Here is a 17,952-nt window from a genome sequence, read left to right as displayed (position 1 = left end):
ATCTCTCCTAGAAGCAACAGGCAGAGCAACTCAGTAGCGAGGTTCTAACCTTTTACCATAGTGTCATGCAAAGTGCCCTCTCTAATCAGCTCTGAAAAAGTTCACAGAGAAGCGTCAATCTTTGAAAAATCCAATTCTGTAAAATATTTGAGATGAATTGCGTAACAGGACTGTTTGCCACAATGGGTATCTCCACAAGACAAAGTTTTGATGTATAGCAGAGAAAGGAGTAACAGCACCATGACAGCGTCCATGATGGGAACACCTAAAATACCCTGTGATGTAATCTGATTCCGAATCTGTCAATCCCGTCTTCGCAATCTCATCAGCCACAGGAATGTTTCCCTGCCAGACTGTGCAGAATTGTAGCTGCAAACAAGTCACCAGCAACATTCAGACATTTTGGCAAGGTGCCGTGGGATAAAAGAGCTGGCGGCATCCGCAGGGAAGCTCAAAGGTCAGACAGGCTCAAGACGCACCTCTGCAGCTCTGCCGACAGCAACCCGACGTGCCCACCTGCGCCAATGAGCCCCCAAGACACTTTTCAATGCTGCCTTCTACATCTAACGCTCCTGAGTGACCGATACTACCCTCCTGACAACGTGTTCTTGTTTTCGAAAGCAATCTCAACATCCATCAATTAAACCAGGCACAACGTCATATACAGTAAAACAGTTTTCAGGACTTCGTGTCTACCGCTTTCATCTAGTTGAGAGGAAGTACGGATCCCTGGGAGAAGAGGGCGGTATCTGGAGCAGCGTTACCTTCACGCAAACATCAGCTACTGCCTGGAGCTGCAGCACGTGGCCGCTCACAACAACATCCAGCAGCAAGGCTCCATCTGAATCCAAGCCCCGGGCAATATGGGTCATTCGCAGAATCTCACCTATGAATTTTAAGAGCATGTGGATTTATGAACCATCCTAACCAGAGACTCTCGTTAGCCACACAGTATCTGAATTGAGATCCCTTGACCAGTTATTTTATACTCATATTTTTACAAGGCATATTGTGCCTACAATGTAAACATTATGAGTTTCAAATTACAGCTCTAAAAGCTGTATTTAAGCCTCAGAAAGCTGTAGTCATTAAGAAAATACTGGCATAAGCACAAGACTAAAAATTCACCAAGAGCTAGGTGCTGTTTTTTAAGAAATGCAGTATCTCTCAAGCTTATTGGAAACAGGAGGAGATGGTGTATCACAGGCAACTAACCAGTTGCAAACTCCACTTGAGTTTCTCTCTTGAAGACCGCATCAGTGAGCGTAAACCCATTCACTGCTCCTCCAATTTCTTTTGCAGTTGTCCAATAAACCGGGCTGAGTATAGAAACGAGCTTTCTCATCGCTGGACCTGAAAGCAATGCGGAATAACATTTGAGAGCTTTTTCCCCCAAGGTCATGGGACCCACATCAGTAGGAGTGGAATATGAAAACCTAAAACTAGTGTAATCCTTAAGATTTAAACCAGAAAAAAAATATGTATTGGTATATTCAGAGGAATCATTTTACAAATATTAATGTACTAGAAGTAAATGTTGTAGATTTCCTTTTCCTCTCTGTATGAAAAGTTTAGATCCGTTTCTTCAGTGACACTTAATGAAATGCAGTGGTAAAAACTGACAGTGCACAGAATTCAGCCTGGCTCAAGGGAAAAAAAAGCGATAAAAAGCAATAAAAAGCTCACCGAGGCTCCGAGGGACGTTTGTAATCTTTGCTTGTATTACTCTGGCTTCAGAGTCAGGGCTGTCTGTTACTGTGGCATTCAGGAAAGCAACTCCAAATTCAATATCATTAATATTTCCAATGATGCTGCCTTTGGCACGCGAAGGCCCGCCTGTGCAGGGGACGGGAGGGAGGAAGGGAAAGAAAAAGCCCCGTGTGAGAACTCTGCTGTCTGATATTTTGAGGGAGAGAAAAATCAGAAATATTGTCCAGAATTTTAAGCAGTAAGGCTATTTCTGCATATATTGCTACATTATTTGCAAGGGTAAAGCTCACCACCTGCAAGTAACAGGATGGCAGTCAGACGCGGTCCGAGACACGTGCACAGGAACATGGGAATCACCTTATGCACTCCCCTCAGAAGAGCAACAACTGTTTAGCAGCATACTCTAGTGCTACGTAACAGGTTAGCAAAAAACTCATCCACCTGAAGTTGCAGGGGAGATTTAAGCCTCAAAAATTAACTTACTTGGCCAACTGGCCAAGACACAGGAGCGTACCAGTGAAATGAGGAGGGCCACAGGCTTCCACCGTATTGTCACTGCGTGCAGGCTGCAAACGAACTCACCAGGACACGCTTGGGTGTTACACCTGGCTATCTGGGAGGAGTCTCCAGCACAAGGACGTCCTCGATTTAACGGGGCTGGGTTGCTGCAGAGGCGTATTCGGGTCTGCTCTCCCCCTCCACAGGAAGCAGAGCATTGGCTCCATGTTTGCCACTGCCCCCAGTTTCCATCCACTGAAGAAAGAAAGAATGCAGAAAGCCAGTTTTCATTTCAGAATGTTTCAGGCTGCATCAGTGATGCTTTTGTGTTGTCCCGTCTTGATGGAAACAATGTGATAGAGGAAAAAAATAGCTAAAAGGATGACAAAAAGACCTCAATGGGCAGGCACAAACACTTCTCCCCTCAGAAACAAACACCTTTGAAATGTTGTTTGTGTATCAGCTGTACTGGAGACACGGAGGCTCCTCCGGGGGACGTTTCTGGTATAATGTTGGAGATTTAGCAAGAGCTGGGTCAAATTCTTCCCTCTGTGGTGTCGAAGAGGTACCACTTCACGGCTGAGCAGGGAAGCTTTGTACAGTGTAAACCACACGTGTCCCTCAGCACCACTGCGCAAGTCCTCCCCTGGCAGCATACAGAGGCCCGCCGCGCAGGCAGCGAGCTCAGGCTGGCTGTGGGCAGCTGCCTACACATCGCTCCTTGGGGAGAAGAGACGTACGGGCAACTGCTGCCTGACTTCTGCCAGCCGCTCTCCGGGAGGTTCTGCGGAGGTACCTCCGGCCAGTCTCCGCATCTGTTCCCGGAAAGCGTCGGGCTCCACAGAAACTCATTTCAAAACTGGAAAGCATCGGCGCATGTATCACAAACCAGGTCGTAAAGAACAGCTGTCCATCTTCAGACCCTCCTGCCGTAGTTTTTGGTAGCCATCTCTAGAAAGACAACCCAGCTGTCTACAGCTTGGGGGCTTTTACTCCTACAGAGAAAATACCCGAGACTGCACAGGTATAAAATTGATGGAAACCAAACAAGCCATAGATCTTGCAAATAAAGAGCACGTGTTCTATCTATCCAAACCCTCACAAGAGGTCAACTAGCGTCGGCTTGACGTACACGTGTGCACGGCCTCCTCGTGGTATCATGGCCTCGATAACAGCGGATGACACAACAGGAACATGACCGGACACTGTGTGATCATAGCGCCTGGAAATGCCCGATCTGATACGACATTTGCCCAAAACTGGCAATGATGAGAGGAAAGTACCAATGCAAAGTTTGCTTAAGACGACCATTCGCCAAAATAACAGTATACGAGGGAAGCGAAAAGTATAAAAGTAGCATGAAAATTTGTGATTGCGGGAGGAGACACCCAAGAGGACGGTAAAGAGGCAACAGTCAAACTGGGCTTCGCACTGTACCCTCATCAGTGCAGATGTGGCCTCATCGCGGCTTTGTCACCAGCAGGTAGGTCAGCAGGGTGTCAGGAGCGGACACCTCAGGCTGGAGCTCCTGCATCTCCCGCAGGAGGAGGGGGTGTGAAGGGGTGTGCATAGAGCAGGGATTTAACAGTAATCTTTTATTATTATATCAGAATTAATAATAATTTAATAATAATCCCTTTCTGGGATGAGTTATAGAAGGGTGTTTAGAAAATTGTAGGTGTTTAGTAAGTCTGGCATTGTGGTTTATCGGCCGTATTGCTGATATTGATCCTGAATGTCTAAGTTCTCTGATTGCCCCTTAGTTATGTATTGTCAATAAATCAATTAACTGCTCTGATTGTCATTTGATTTAAACCATGTGAGCTGAGCATGAGTGCGTTCCCTGCTCCTGGAATACATTCTGACAGTTCACTGGGAGCCTCTTAAACTGTATTTACTGTAAAAACTTACGTAGAACTCCTAGGTGTAGGAGAGATTTTCATATGCTATTTCCTGTTTTGAATTATTCCACCTCATTTTGGGAAAATCTAACATGGGAAGTGGGAAATCACAGCGACAGTCATTTAACAGATATTGTATATACCCTGAATTCTTCCAGGGAAAGCTGCATTTAATTTCTCTGTTAGCGTGGGCACTCACCGGGGCACAGCTCAGTGCTGCATCTCTGGATCTGCACGTCAGCCCCTGCGCATGCCCTTCCGCCGCTGGCAGGGCGAGGATTGTCGCAGGTCCGGTACCGCCTCACCTGGCCTCCGTTGCACGTTCGACTGCAAGTTCCCCAGCTACTCCATGGGCCCCAGTTCCCATGAACTGTAAAAAGAATACAGATTTTATCTCTCTTGCCCTTGATAACATATACTTAAAACCAGACACAAGCTAGGAAAATATTCCTATTGGAGTGTAACTTTTAAATTAGTTTTCCCAAAATAACAATAAAAAAATCGTCCCCAAATGATTAAAGATCAAACAAAGTTACGTTGTTCAGCATTCAGCAATTTCTCAGAGTATATTAACCAACTCCAGAATGTCACCATTCATAGTAAAGTATGCAGGACACTCTCCATCATATGTGAGGAGTCCTGGCAGTCCGGTGAAGTTCCCCCTGACTGGAAAGGAGGAAACAGAACCCCCATTTTTAAAGAGGGAAACAGGGAAGACCTGGGGAACCGCAGGCCAGTCAGTCTCACCTCTGTGCCCAGCAAGATCATGGAGCAGATCCTCCTGGAAACTGTGCTCAGGCACATGGGAAATAAGGAGGTGATCGGTGACAGCCAACATGGCTTCACTAAGCGCAAATCATGCCTGACCAACTTGGTGGCCGCCTATGACGGGGTGACAGCGTTGGTGGATAAGGGAAGGGCAACTGATGTCATCTACCTGGACTTGTGCAAGGCATTTGACACCCTCCCACACAACATCCTTGTCTCTAAATTGGAGAGACATGGATTCGACAGATGGACACTCAGTGGATAAGGAATTGCTGGACAGTCACACTCAAAGAGTGGTGGTCAACAGCTCAATGTCCAAGTGGAGACCAGTGACGAGTGGCGCTCCTCAGGGGTCTGTACTGGGACCGGCACTGTTCAACATCTTTGTTGGGGACATGGACAGCGGGATCAAGTGCACCCTCAGCAAGTTTGCCGACAACACTGAGCTGCGTGGTGGGTCGACACGCTGGAGGGAAGGGATGCCATCCAGAGGGACCTGGACAGGCTGGAGAGGTGGGCCTGTGCGAACCGCATGGAGTTCAGCAAGGCCAAGTGCAAGGTCCTGCACGTGGGTCAGGGCAATCCCAAGCACAACTACAGGCTGGGCGAGGAATGGATTGAAAGCAGCCCCGAGGAGAAGGACTTGGGGCTATTAGTTGATGAGAAGCTCGACATGAGGCAGCAGTGTGCGCTTGCAGCCCAGACAGCCAGCCGTGTCCTGGGCTGCATCACCAGCAGCGTGACCAGCAGGTCGAGGGAGGTGATCCTGCCCCTTTACTCCGCTCTGGTGAGACCCCCCCTGCAGTGCTGCGTCCAGCTCTGGGGGCCCCAGGACAGGAGAGACATGGAGCTGTTGGAGAGAGTCCAGAGGAGGCCACGAAGCTGATCGGAGGGCTGGAGCACCTCTGCTATGAGGACAGGCTGAGAGAGGTGGGGGTTGTTCAGCCTGGAGAAGAGAAGGCTCCGGGGAGATCTAATTGTGGCCTTCCAGTCCCTGAAGGGGCTCCAGGAAAGCTGGAGAGGGACTGGTGACAAGGGCAGGGAGTGACAGGACAAGGGGAATGGCCTGAAGCTGCAGGAGGGGAGATTTGGATGAGATGTGAGGCAGAAATCCTTCCCTGTGAGGGTGCTGAGGCCCTGGCACAGGTTGCCCAGAGAAGCTGTGGCTGCCCCTGGCTCCCTGGCAGTGTTCAAGGCCAGGTTGGATGGGGCTTTGGGCAACCTGGGCTAGTGGAGGGTGTCCCTGCCCATGGCAGGGGGTGGGACTGGATGGGCTGTGAGGTCCCTTCCAACCCAAACCAGTGTGGGATTCTACAACATATTACTAACCAAGTGAGTCACTACACTGCACTGTGAGATACAGAGATCCCTTTGCAGTACTTTCTGACTGGGCAGTTGTAACTTCAGAGAGGTGCACGATCTCCAACAGTCCGGCAGGACCTCATGCACCAGCTGCTACTGGTTTGTGCTCCTAATAGTTAATGTTTAAAATGTCCCAGTCACACTGACTGATGAAGAGATGCCTTCGCTCTTGCCAGGCAGCTCATATCACTTCCCTGTGTTCAGACCTCCTCATTTTTGTGGGAGCGTGCAATTTGTGGAGGGCTTCCTTCCCCTCGCACGTACGTACAAACCCAGGCAGCAGACAAGCATCCTAACTCACAGCACTTACTCGGACAAGGATCGCTGTTGCAAAAATCAATTTGTATGTCGTTTCCTTCACATTTGTGACCCCCAAACTGTGGGGCTGGGTCTGAGCAGTGCCGCGTTCTCTGCCTGCTGCCTCCTCCGCAGGACACGGTGCAGGCACTCCAGCTGCTCCACGTGGCCCACTTCCCGTCCACTGGTGAGAAAGGCACAGCACGGTACAGTTACGTCTCTGACGTTAGAAATAACAAAGTAAATCAGTGCTACCTCAGGGTAAAACTGACTGTAGAATGTTATTGACTCTCTCTGTAGAACGTCTCAGCCACATGGGCATTTCTACATAGGGATTTCCAGGAGTGAAAGCCGGAGAAAGGCATGACCTGTCTTTGAAATAACCTGGAAACCTGACCAGAATCGTGGTCAGGGATCACTCCGTTCCCAAACTCATCACTCTCTGTGAGTGATGTATCTGTAAGCAAGTCAAACCACGTACAACGTAGTCCCTGAAAGTACCACACTGGGCAGATGGCCAGCACAAGCGCCATCCCAAAAACGCGGTCTTTACTCGTGTGTCCTCCTCCAGTTGCAGCTGCGCTGTCTGAAGACGTAACCATGACCGCCTTCTGCTCACTCCTTCCTAACCAACCTGTGATTTACCGGCTCAGCTGTTCACAGGACTTATCACTCAATTATCTCACAGGAGCCAGGTCTAAGCAGTGGTGTAGCAGGGTCTTTGCCCTCCCGAGACGTGGTGACACAAACCCTTACGGGTACGTCCGTGTGAGCACTTGAGTTGGTGGCTGAGAAGAGGCCGATCAGTCACAACCTGGCTGTAAGCAACAGCAGCCTCAGCACCAGCACATCGAGCCGGATAAACGTGCGACATCAAGCCCTCAGTTGCTCGACTAATACAAGGTCAGTTCTCTCCTCTACCAGTTTGATAGTTACAGTGGGGACTCAGCCGAGGCTCCGGCATGTGCTAAACAGAGCCCAAAGCCCAAAGGATCTACTCTGAACCGCTGCGCATTCCACTTCACAAAATTTCCCTTCGTTACCCCTGCACCCAGCCAAATACAGAGGTCATATTTCAGAAATGTGAGTTTTCCTATCCAGTCATGAAGGACTCATTGAAATGTGGAAGGATAAATGAATAACAGAACCTTGGAAAATTAAAAAAAAAAAAAAAAAAGAAATGTTTAGGAAACCTGTAACTTAACTGCCAAGGATTTAAAATGCTGGTTTTGCACAGTGGCAGGGTAACGAAGAGGGACAAGGGTGGGAGAAGAAATCCCATACCTTAGGGCTATAGAGGATGCTAAAGAGAGTGACAGGGGGCAGTGAAAATAAAAGACTTGAATGGAATTTTTTCAGGGACTACAATTCTAGGACTGGAAAGCTTTTGATATAAATTCAGCAGAATTTGGAAAGGACAAGTTTGTCATTGTTCCCTCTGCGTCTGATGCACCTTACCTGGGCAGCGTCTCTTGTTGCAAACCTGCATCTGTGCATCAGACCCCTGGCAGGAAGACCCGTCGTGGGAAGGAGGAGGGTTATTGCAGAGCCTCAGCCGCGTCTGAGTTCCTTTCCCGCAAGTCTCGCTGCAGGGACCCCACGGCAGCCAAGAGCTCCACTCACCATCAACTGCAAAGGCAGCACAGTGTGTATAGATATATAAAAAACTGTTCAAACTGTAAACCTGTCAAACTACACGGCTGCTTTAACTTGACACAACAGCTCCGGGGCCTAAGGCAGAAGAGCTACGTTGTTTAACAACAATAAATGCGATAGCCTGAGTAAGCCCTTGAAAAAAAACCTTCGCCGTGAGCAACAGCTGAAACGCACCAACAGTTTCCAAAAGCGAGATGAATTCTTTCCTTTTTTGTTTTCTGAATACTTCGCCTCACTGCAGCCTTGGAACTGAACGCTCGATCAAACGTGGTGCTTCCCCAGGTTACCTGGCTCCGTCTGTCCTGCGCTCGGCTGAAGGTCCCAGCAGGGAAGGGACGCGCTCGCTAGGAGCTGGCACACAGCTCCAGTGGCTACCAGTATGCAGGAGCCATAACTGATTGCCAAGATCTAGAGAAACGAATCTCAGGCCAGTGGATGGACATTTGGCATCACGGTGGCAGCGGAGCCAGGGAAAAGACGGAAAAATCAATATAATAAAAATTGTATAGAAGGAAACGTGCCAGTGGTGAAGGGTTGTGAATAAAATACAACCTGGCAAATGTGGGAAGTACTACTGACACAGGAAGGCAATCTGAACATTCTTAAAACAACAGAGGAAAACATGCTGACAACACCTTAAATTATTAACTGTTATGTTTTACATGGCTTTTTAATAGATGGGGTTTTTTTTCATTTTAATTGGTTTTGCACAATAGATTTAGAGTAGTGAGTTTTCCTCTGTGAGAACATGGGAAACAAACACTGAGAAGCATCAAAATACAAAATTAACAGTTGGGGAGGAGAAGAGAGATAAATTGCTGAAAATTTTCCTTGCACTTTACTTTTGTGACTTCTGTTTCCAAGACCTACTGCCATTCTACACTTTACAAGTAATTTTAAAATAAAAAAATTTCAGTTTTCATTCTTTTATAATATAATAATCTGAAACAAGCCGAGAGAATTCAGATTTGGAGGGGAAAAAAAAAAAATCTATACAGAAAGCCTCTTACGCCACTAATTCTAACCCAATTGTCTCTTACCTGGGCAAGGCCTGATATTACACATGACTGAATCCACAGCGCTGCCATCACAGGGCTTCCCGCCGTGCTGAGTCGGCGGGTTACTGCACGTTCTCGTTCTGGTCCTGTTACCTCGTCCGCAGCTCTTTGAACACTCTTCCCATAGCCCCCACTCTGACCAGTTGCCATCCACTAAGAAACAGAAAACCCCCCAGTTTGAATTAAAAAATATTTTTGCGGTATGGATTGAAATTTCCTCTTCCATTCCACAAAAATCAAAAATGAATTCCAACTTGTTAGAAAAATTAATTTTTCATGACGATCCGTGGCAATAACGGTTCGCTGTTAGGGCCCTGAACACAAGGCACATTCAAAATATCGGTTCGTTAAAGAAATACCTGGACACGGCTTGTTGTGGCAGCTGCGTACGTCTGCATGGGGCCCCTCGCACCTCTGCCCGCCGTTCGCTGGAAGAGGGTTGTTGCACTGACGGACTCGCTCCTGAACACCTCGACCGCACGTTACGCTGCAAGCTCGCCATTCGAGCCAATGGGAAAATCCACCATGCACTGCAAAGGGAAGGACGACGCTCTCTTTAACGACGTGCTCGTGCTTATGACTCTAATCCCAGACTGATATGGCAAAGAGAAAAATGCACTTCATAAGCCGCCCTTGGAAACCCAGCTCACTTCACTCCCTGCAGAAATACTGTCCGACAGTTCAGAGAATCCCTCAGCTGCTCTGAAACAGTTATTGCTTACGCTCCTAAATGCTTTTCTTTAGCGGTACAATTAAGTTATGATACGTGTTCTGAGGATGGGATCTAGTTCACGGTCCTTTTGTTATTATTTATGTCTCTCACTTCTTTACACTCATCTGTCTCACACAGCTGGATGAGTATAAGGGAACAAAATTTCACGAAACAGAAACCCATTGATACCTCAGACTGGGCTTAACATATACCTAATGCATATATGGAAGAGTAGATAAAATATCTTATCTGTAAAATATGGATAAGATAAAATCTTGATCATATTAATTCTCAGTTAATGCTGCAATCTCCTGGTTTGATCGTGCCTGTCCCATATCTTGCGCACGTACCCTGGACAGTCAGCGGTACTCTAACGAGAACAGATCCCATTAGATTCCTCGCTACACACTCATATTCAGACGTATCTTCCTTCTGTGCTGCAACGATACGCAGGGAGCCATTAGAGAGCACAGTCACCCTCTCGTCGCTCACGACCGGATGACCTTGGCGGGACCATCTGATGGTGGGAGGAGGCTCTCCGTTTGCCTGGCAGTTCAGCATCGCTGTGGCACCAGCTTCAATAACCGTCTCTACAGGTTCAACGGTGATGAGCGGAGGACCTGAGAGAGAAATGGTTTCTTTAGGCAATAGCACACGGTTACATTTTATTCATTGTATTGAGTGTTAAAGGTCTGGTCAGAAGGAGGGCAAAAAAAAATAATCTTCAGTTAGTTTACCTTGACTAAAATTATTACTGTTGATCAAAAGGTAGGATATATGCAAGTTGAAATGACAATGATGGGTAATTTTTAATATGTAGCAAGCTGGGGACCAAAGTTGGGCTTAAGGCCCGACTACATGAGCACACAATCTTCTTTATTGCTGAAATGTGCTGCTTTTCATAAAACCTGCAGGAAGATGCTATTAATCACGTCGAGAGGCAACTGAGACGTGAGTAACAGATCCATACTGCTTGAGGCTATAATAGAAACAGGATCTTCAGAAATTTTACCACTAGTGAAAAAATAATTCTAAAATATTCTTTGTGCCAAAAATAAAATATTGGCAATGAAAGCTGGGATTCATCTCACGTAACTTTCTTAGTTTAAAAGTTAAGAGTCTAGTTTAATCCAGTTGTACAGCCATCCTCTCTAGTCAACTAAGAGATACGGGCCCCTTCCGAGGGTGATTCACCCCACTCTAAGTTGGTTTCTAAGACGAGGCTGAACCACCCTCTACATGCTTCTCTGCTTTGACCTCAACCCCCGGCTTAGACTAGACTCTTAAATATTAATGAGGAAAGCTGAGATGAATCAACCTCCAAAACTTCAGCGGGAGCTGCATACACCTATCCACAGGTAGGTTAGCGCTCCAGCCTAGCGACGCTAGACTTATCGCTTTGAGTCTTACTCTGAAGAGTCAGCGTCAGACTGCGTTCCACCACACCAGCATCATTGGTAGCCACGCACTTGTAGTCACCAGCATCTTCATTCTAAAGAACAAAAAGCAAATACTCAGATGTACGTAATGAGGGTTTCTGTTGGCAGAGCACATGTAAGTGAGTTTTCTGCATCACAACGTGGCACGCGCTGGACGTTAAGAGGCATGCCGTTAGATTCTAGGGTATCTCAATGTTTTGCTTTTACTAGCATTAAGCTGATATTGTGAATTATTTTTATCATTCTGTTATTTATTTCCTTCGACTTCTTAATGCTGAGGGTTAATTTTTCTTTTTAGCTTGCACTCAAGGGAGCTATTGTTTTTAACCCCATTTCAAAACGCAGACATGAGTTTATGGGGGGAACAAAAAAGGGTCTTGCCATTCATATTAGGAAGTTAGATGCTAAGAGATTTGCACAGGGAGAACGCAATCGCTTTTCAGCTGAGCTGCCTTTGTAGAACCCAGGCTCTTTTAAGGTCAAAAGCAAAAGTCCCGTTTAATTGGGCACGACCAGGATTTCACACACCGACGATTAGTATGTAGATTCAGTCCTTCTGACAATTAAAGAGAATGATAGCCCTCCTGGGGTTTTTTTGTCACAGTCATTTGAGTCTCATTTTAGTATGAATTAAACCAACATTTGTTAAAGGTAAAAGCCAAAGTGGATGAACAGTCTAGCCTCATTAATCAAGTACAGTGCAGAAATACATTGTAACAGATCAGCGACTCACTACGGTGCCGTAGATAGCAAGAGAACCATTGTTAAGCTGTCGGATCCTGTTGCTAATCGGAACGCCAACTCCTTTTTTACTCCACTGGATGGTTGGAGGTGGATCTCCCCTGACTTCACAATTCAACATAGCGTTGCCACCCAAGGGCTCAATTCGGCTAGAGTGGTAATCCCCTTTGAAGACTGGAGGCTCTGAAAAAACAAGTGATGGCAGAGAAATAGCAGAGTCCAAACAAAATGCTCTTCGTGAAACTGCTGTAGGGATCATTCATCTCTGACTTTCTGAAGTGTGAATGTCACCCTATTTCAATTTTTTTCCATTTAGCCATACACAAGGTATCAAATACTAGGGTTAACAGTTTTAAACTGAAGGAGGGGAGATTTGGATGTGAGGCAGAAATCCTTCCCTGTGAGGGTGGTGAGGCCCTGGCACAGGTTGCCCAGAGAAGCTGTGGCTGCCCCTGGCTCCCTGGCAGTGGTCAAGGCCAGGTAGGATGGGGCTTTGGGCAACCTGGGCTAGTGGAGGGTGTACCTGCCCATGGCAGGGGGTGGGACTGGATGGGCTGTGAGGTCGGTTCCCACCCAAACCAGTCTGGGATTCTGTGACTCTACTATCAAAACAGACGGCTGTGTGAAACTGTCCGACAGTGACCACAGCCACCGTTACTTTACATACCTTTGACATACACAAAACCTATAGCTTTGATTGAGCCAACTGTGTTTTCTGCTGTGCATACGTAGGTACCAGAGTCATCTTTAGATACTCTTTCGATAACAAGTTCACTGTGTCCATTGACGTCATCGTATTGTGCTGAAGGGAGAACACACAGGAAAGCGTTACTTCAATGAATTTGAAACGTATACATCTCAGTGACCGTATACATCACAACCTCAGTGAGGCTGTTTGAATTACAGCACTACTCAGCAGCACAGCTCCGTGGCACCATGCCATTTCATTTCTGAGACACCTCAGAAAGGCACAGAAAAGTCACTCCTACGACGTTTGCCCACAAGCGTGTATTCACTTCAGCTGTCCCTTAATTTCGAGCTTTGTGCACCTGCATTCTATGAACTGCCGAGGTTTTCTTCATATTTAAGAAACAGCATCAGTTGTTGGATGCTGAGTAAATATCACACGCTGAATGTTTTTAATGTGTTATGCTGGCTACAGAACAGGAACAATTTCTCAACTATCTTCTTCCTTACAGCTTCTCAGAGGCAATTTAATGGCAGGATTGCGTTATACTGAAGATATTCCTCACACAAGCACTGCCTAACAAATTTGCTCTCTCTAGATTTCTTTTTTTTCCTCCTTATCCTAAACTAATTGCAATGCTGTGTGGAGGAAAAAGAACTGTAGAGCAGAATGTCTGGTAAGACCCGGCGTTACCCACCTGGAATGATGTTATTGTTAAAGGTCCACGTTATTTTGGGTACAGGTATCCCAGATGCTTTGCACGTTAACCTGAGCTGTTCTCCTTTAGTCAAAGCTATATCTCCAGGCAGTTCAGTAAAAGCTGGCAGGACATGAACTGTCAGGGTGACGGTGTGGGTGTCTTCTCCAGCAGCGTTGTTAGCAATGCAGGTGTAACTGCCAGAATCTTCAGGCTGAAAGGAAGCACGTCGGGGAAATTTCCGCTGTGATATATCCTACACAACAATACCACTCGTAGCAATAAGAGAATCTCAAAAGGTTTGGAACAAGCATTCAGTAGAAATGCTCATCTGAACTCTTTCACTTCCTCTAAATTTGAAAGATGACCTACACGTCTTTTTGCCCTTCCTGAGGATTTATCACTACAAATTTTTCACAGATATTTTACTCTTCAGTGGAAAATGAAACACTTAGAAAGACTGTGGAACATTAAGAATGAGAAAACAAGACAAAACAAAGGCTAACGCAGAAGTGGGTGAAAACGAAGAGAAGCAGGGTCTTATTACTGCCAGACCTGTCAAGTCATAGCTTAGATTTAAGGACTTACAACAACATTGTCCAAAATGAGGTCTCCATCTGGCACAGCCCGGTATTTTCCTACTATCTCTGTTAAGAGCGTATCGTCCTTCTTCCAGTTTATTGTTGGTGTTGGAATCCCCTCAGCAGCGCAGGACAGAACAGCCTGGGAGTCCTCCGTGACTGTGTACTGCGTCTCCGTACTGTGAATCTTGGGTGGAACTGTGAGAAGGTTTATTAAAAAGATTGACCTCGCTGCGTTATCCAAGCCCTACAGCAGAAGCATACAATGCTGCACTGAAGAAACCATTGCCTGGAAGTTCTGTATTGTTTCTTCTCTCCATCAATGACCACCGTTAAGCACGCCAGAGAAATGCGTGAAACACTTCTAACAAAGTAAATGTAACGTGTAAAAAGGGAATGTAATGTTCTTCCTAAATTCAAGCAACTGGCTGATACTACAACTCAATACAGCTCGCACATGAAGTAGCACAACTTTCCTGACCTTCTCCCTTACACGCTAGCTCCTTGCCCTGCTCCGCAGGTTCACGCTGCGGTAACGCACGCTGTTTCCGTGCAGTCCCACTCACCGTGCACAGTGAGCTCCGTGCTAGAACTGCTGGACCCTGCCAGGTTTGCCGCCACGCACGTGTAACGGCCCGTGTCGCCAGGCTGCACGAACACGATCTGCAGCGCACCGCTGCTAAGAATTCTTCTTCTGACGGACTCCGTTATTTGCTGTCCGTCTTTATGCCAGCTGATCTCCGGCCCAGGGTAGCCTTCAGCCTCACACTGCAGCGTGACAGACTGATCAACAGGAACAACGTATTCCTTCAGGTGGGACTTGATAACGGGAGGAACTGGAAAGAATTAAGACCATTTTAAAAAGAATTAGATGTTGTGGGAAGCATGGAACGGTTCGGTTCTTAGTGAAAATAATCCTAGAAGCACACTTTGATCCTAAAGTAGACAGAGCACTAAAAGGAATAAACCTCCTGGGCTCTATTCAGCGTCACATCAAACAGGAAAGCGTTGGGACGTTTCTGTTGCTCAGAATTGGGTTTTGACTAACAGAGAGCGCGCACAAATCTCCTGTCTGTAAATCACTGCAACAAGAGTCTAAAAGATGATTTACCTTGAACTTTCAGTTTGATCTTCCCCAGAGCAGTGCCAGCGGGATTTTGAGCAACACACATGTAGGTGCCAGCATCTTCAAGAGTTGATTTTGCAATCTGTAAACTGCCACTGGGAAGAACCATGTAACTGTTGCCTAAAACAAATATAAGCAAAATATGACACTTTTGTGTGTGTGTGTGTGTGTGTGTGTTGTGTTTGTTTTGGTTTTAAATGAATGGGTTCCTTCTATCTAAGTCTGAATATTCAGAAAAGAGAAAACAAGTTTCTGAGTTACAGCAAGTAGGCTGGAGCAACGGGCGTTAAGAGGGTACCTGTTGTGATTATATTGATGCCCTCCTTTTGCCACGTTATTATGGGTCGAGGTGTACCCGTCGCTTCACACGGTAGTAGGATGGGATTGTTCACAATGACGTCCAGCGCCCCTGGCTGAGTTTGGATAGCTGGTGGTTCTGTGGAACGAAATAAAAAGGAAAATGCAATAGGTTTAACCTTCAAGGCTAGGAAAATACAGAAGATACTAAAGTCGCGTAACCTGAGAGTCTGCGAAGGCGGAATTAGCAAAGGCTGTATTCTGCCATCCTTACGGAGAGCTCCGTGGAAGTGCTCTTAAATATAACGGACACGCTCAGCATGAGTAGGGGTATAGAATATGACCTTACTCTGTGCCATTTGCCATCACAAATACATCTTAACTTACCAAAAAGCAAAGAAACAAAAATCTTACAAAAATAAAATAGAGCAGCAGAGACTGGGGGTATCCAAGGTATCAGAGTAACGTGCGGAGTAGTGACTTTGTGAATAATCAGGGCATCCACAAGACAATTCATACTTGTGAGGGTCCACTCCAGCCTCGCCGTTACTCCGCAGCATACGAACGTATTAAATGGGCAACGCTTACTGACAGAACGCGCTGTCTCTTCACCTTCCCCTCTTACCCTGAACGTGAAGAGTGGCGTGTCTGTGAGCCGAGCCGGCCGCGTTCCGGGCCACGCAGGTGTAGCGTCCCGCGTGGGCTAACTGAGCGGCAGGTATTTCAACAGCCCCTGCAGCACAGAGAGAGCGCATGAGAGCATACAGCAGTGTCCTCTATTCGCAGCACAACTCGCTTACAGCCGCCACCTCAAGAGGTCTGTATTTTTATTCTAAGAAATTGGAGAGGGGTGGTTGGGGGGGCTGTTTGCATTTATTTCATTATCTAGCTCTGGGTGCGCACAATCACACCCTTCCACTGATTTTCTGTGGCTGAGCTCCGGTCACGCACAGTACCTGAAGAGAGAATTCTGTAGCCATCTCCTCTGGGAAGCAGCTTGATGCCATTTCTGGTCCAATGAACCGAGGGGACAGGAACCCCTGCCGCGGCGCAGGAGATTACTACTGGAGACAGCTTTGTTACCAAAAGGTCTGTGGCTTCATCTGCTATGGATGGGGGCACTAAAAACGAAGATCAGTGTAAAGGTTACTTGCCCATTTTCATTTGTATGAATTCTTGGCAACAACTTATCTTTCTTGGGAATACCGGAGACTTATGGGTATCGGTATCACAAAAGAATGATATAAAAATCTCATCTCAACATCGGAACGCCCCAAATTAATTCTGGGTGCCGTACAGATGTAATAGCAATATCCCGTCTACCTTGAACAGTGAGCTCAACTGCTCTTTGATCTTCTCCGGCATCGTTTGACACAGAGCACTCGTAGACAGCAGTGTCATCCACAGTGGGAGAAATGATTACTAAGGAACCTGAAGACAGAAGTCTGAACAAAGAAAAGAGAAGAAAGTAAAAGCCATTGAGATACTTCTTTTCTTCTCAGGTAATCAGACCACTGAATTTGCTGGCTATATAAGATTACATTTAAGCATGGCTAGATTTTTAAAGTGCCAAAATCATCCCCTGGAAACTTTAAACCCACGGTGAAAAGCTAACATCTCTCACCTGTAGGTATTCTGGTTCTGGTCAACACTGAGCAGATGCCCATTCTTTTTCCAGCTAATTGCTGGTCTGGGAATTCCAGTGGTTTCACAGGGCAAAGTGGTCTGCACATTTACAGTAACCGTAATGTTCGTATGTCCAGGAGCAATAGTTGGAGGAACTAAGGACAAACAAAGCCTAATTATTCAGAATCATTATGTACGTATGTCCACACGCCCCTCTCGTACCTATATATAGAGCTGAACTGCCTCAATGCATTTACTTGATTTTTATAAAGACTAACTTGACAGTAGTAAACTTACTAAACACAGAGCAAGGGATACGTCAAGTCTTTCTAGTTCCAGTGCACAATAAATAAATATTTTCTTTTCATGAACATTTGGGTTGTATTCTTAAGGCCGTAAATTTCTTCCCTTTTTATTTTTTTAAACCAGAGCCGCTAAAAAGAGCCTAAACTTAAAATTGGATCTGGCAGAACACGAAAAATGTTATAACTGGACTTCAGTCTTGTAAAAACACATATATTTATCTAAACCCAAAACTTTTACCAAGAACCTGCAGATCAATCCGTTTGCGTTCGGTGCCAGCTGTATTGGTTGCCATACACACGTATCTTCCTGTGTCCGTAACATGTGCTGCGTGGATGTGTAGAGATCCGTCCTCTAACATGGAATACCTGAAACAGAGCCATATTATTTTTTTTTTCCTGCTATCCAATCAACAGAACCGTGGGCTATCCTGGCAGTGCGGAAGGAAGAGATGGCTCAGGGTACACAACAAATAGCCTGAGCACGTGGTGT

At 46.3% G+C, this 17,952-nt stretch overlaps 1 protein-coding gene across 1 annotated transcript in view; it reads right to left on the bottom strand.

The window, feature by feature from the left end:
• The window catches only part of HMCN1 (hemicentin 1), a 206,021-nt gene that overhangs the window by 17,388 nt on the left and 170,681 nt on the right, over positions 1 to 17,952 (bottom strand). The window contains exons 74-96 of the mRNA XM_075760556.1: positions 17,701 to 17,828; positions 17,156 to 17,312; positions 16,855 to 16,976; positions 16,488 to 16,652; positions 16,157 to 16,264; positions 15,533 to 15,670; positions 15,220 to 15,354; positions 14,675 to 14,944; positions 14,116 to 14,306; positions 13,528 to 13,741; positions 12,810 to 12,944; positions 12,135 to 12,325; positions 11,373 to 11,454; positions 10,313 to 10,582; positions 9,610 to 9,780; positions 9,233 to 9,403; positions 7,995 to 8,165; positions 6,550 to 6,720; positions 4,309 to 4,479; positions 2,293 to 2,463; positions 1,687 to 1,836; positions 1,216 to 1,353; positions 765 to 886 (exon numbers count right to left, since the gene is read on the bottom strand). Of these exons, the coding sequence (XP_075616671.1) occupies positions 765 to 886; positions 1,216 to 1,353; positions 1,687 to 1,836; positions 2,293 to 2,463; positions 4,309 to 4,479; positions 6,550 to 6,720; positions 7,995 to 8,165; positions 9,233 to 9,403; positions 9,610 to 9,780; positions 10,313 to 10,582; positions 11,373 to 11,454; positions 12,135 to 12,325; positions 12,810 to 12,944; positions 13,528 to 13,741; positions 14,116 to 14,306; positions 14,675 to 14,944; positions 15,220 to 15,354; positions 15,533 to 15,670; positions 16,157 to 16,264; positions 16,488 to 16,652; positions 16,855 to 16,976; positions 17,156 to 17,312; positions 17,701 to 17,828 (3,742 nt within the window). The remainder of the gene's footprint in view (positions 1 to 764; positions 887 to 1,215; positions 1,354 to 1,686; positions 1,837 to 2,292; positions 2,464 to 4,308; positions 4,480 to 6,549; positions 6,721 to 7,994; positions 8,166 to 9,232; positions 9,404 to 9,609; positions 9,781 to 10,312; positions 10,583 to 11,372; positions 11,455 to 12,134; positions 12,326 to 12,809; positions 12,945 to 13,527; positions 13,742 to 14,115; positions 14,307 to 14,674; positions 14,945 to 15,219; positions 15,355 to 15,532; positions 15,671 to 16,156; positions 16,265 to 16,487; positions 16,653 to 16,854; positions 16,977 to 17,155; positions 17,313 to 17,700; positions 17,829 to 17,952) is intronic.

Source organism: Balearica regulorum, chromosome 8, assembly GCF_011004875.1.
Source record: "Balearica regulorum gibbericeps isolate bBalReg1 chromosome 8, bBalReg1.pri, whole genome shotgun sequence".
Taxonomy (NCBI): Eukaryota; Metazoa; Chordata; class Aves; order Gruiformes; family Gruidae; genus Balearica; species Balearica regulorum.
Note: the sequence above shows the minus strand (reverse complement) of the source record. Positions and strands in the feature narration are given on the sequence as shown.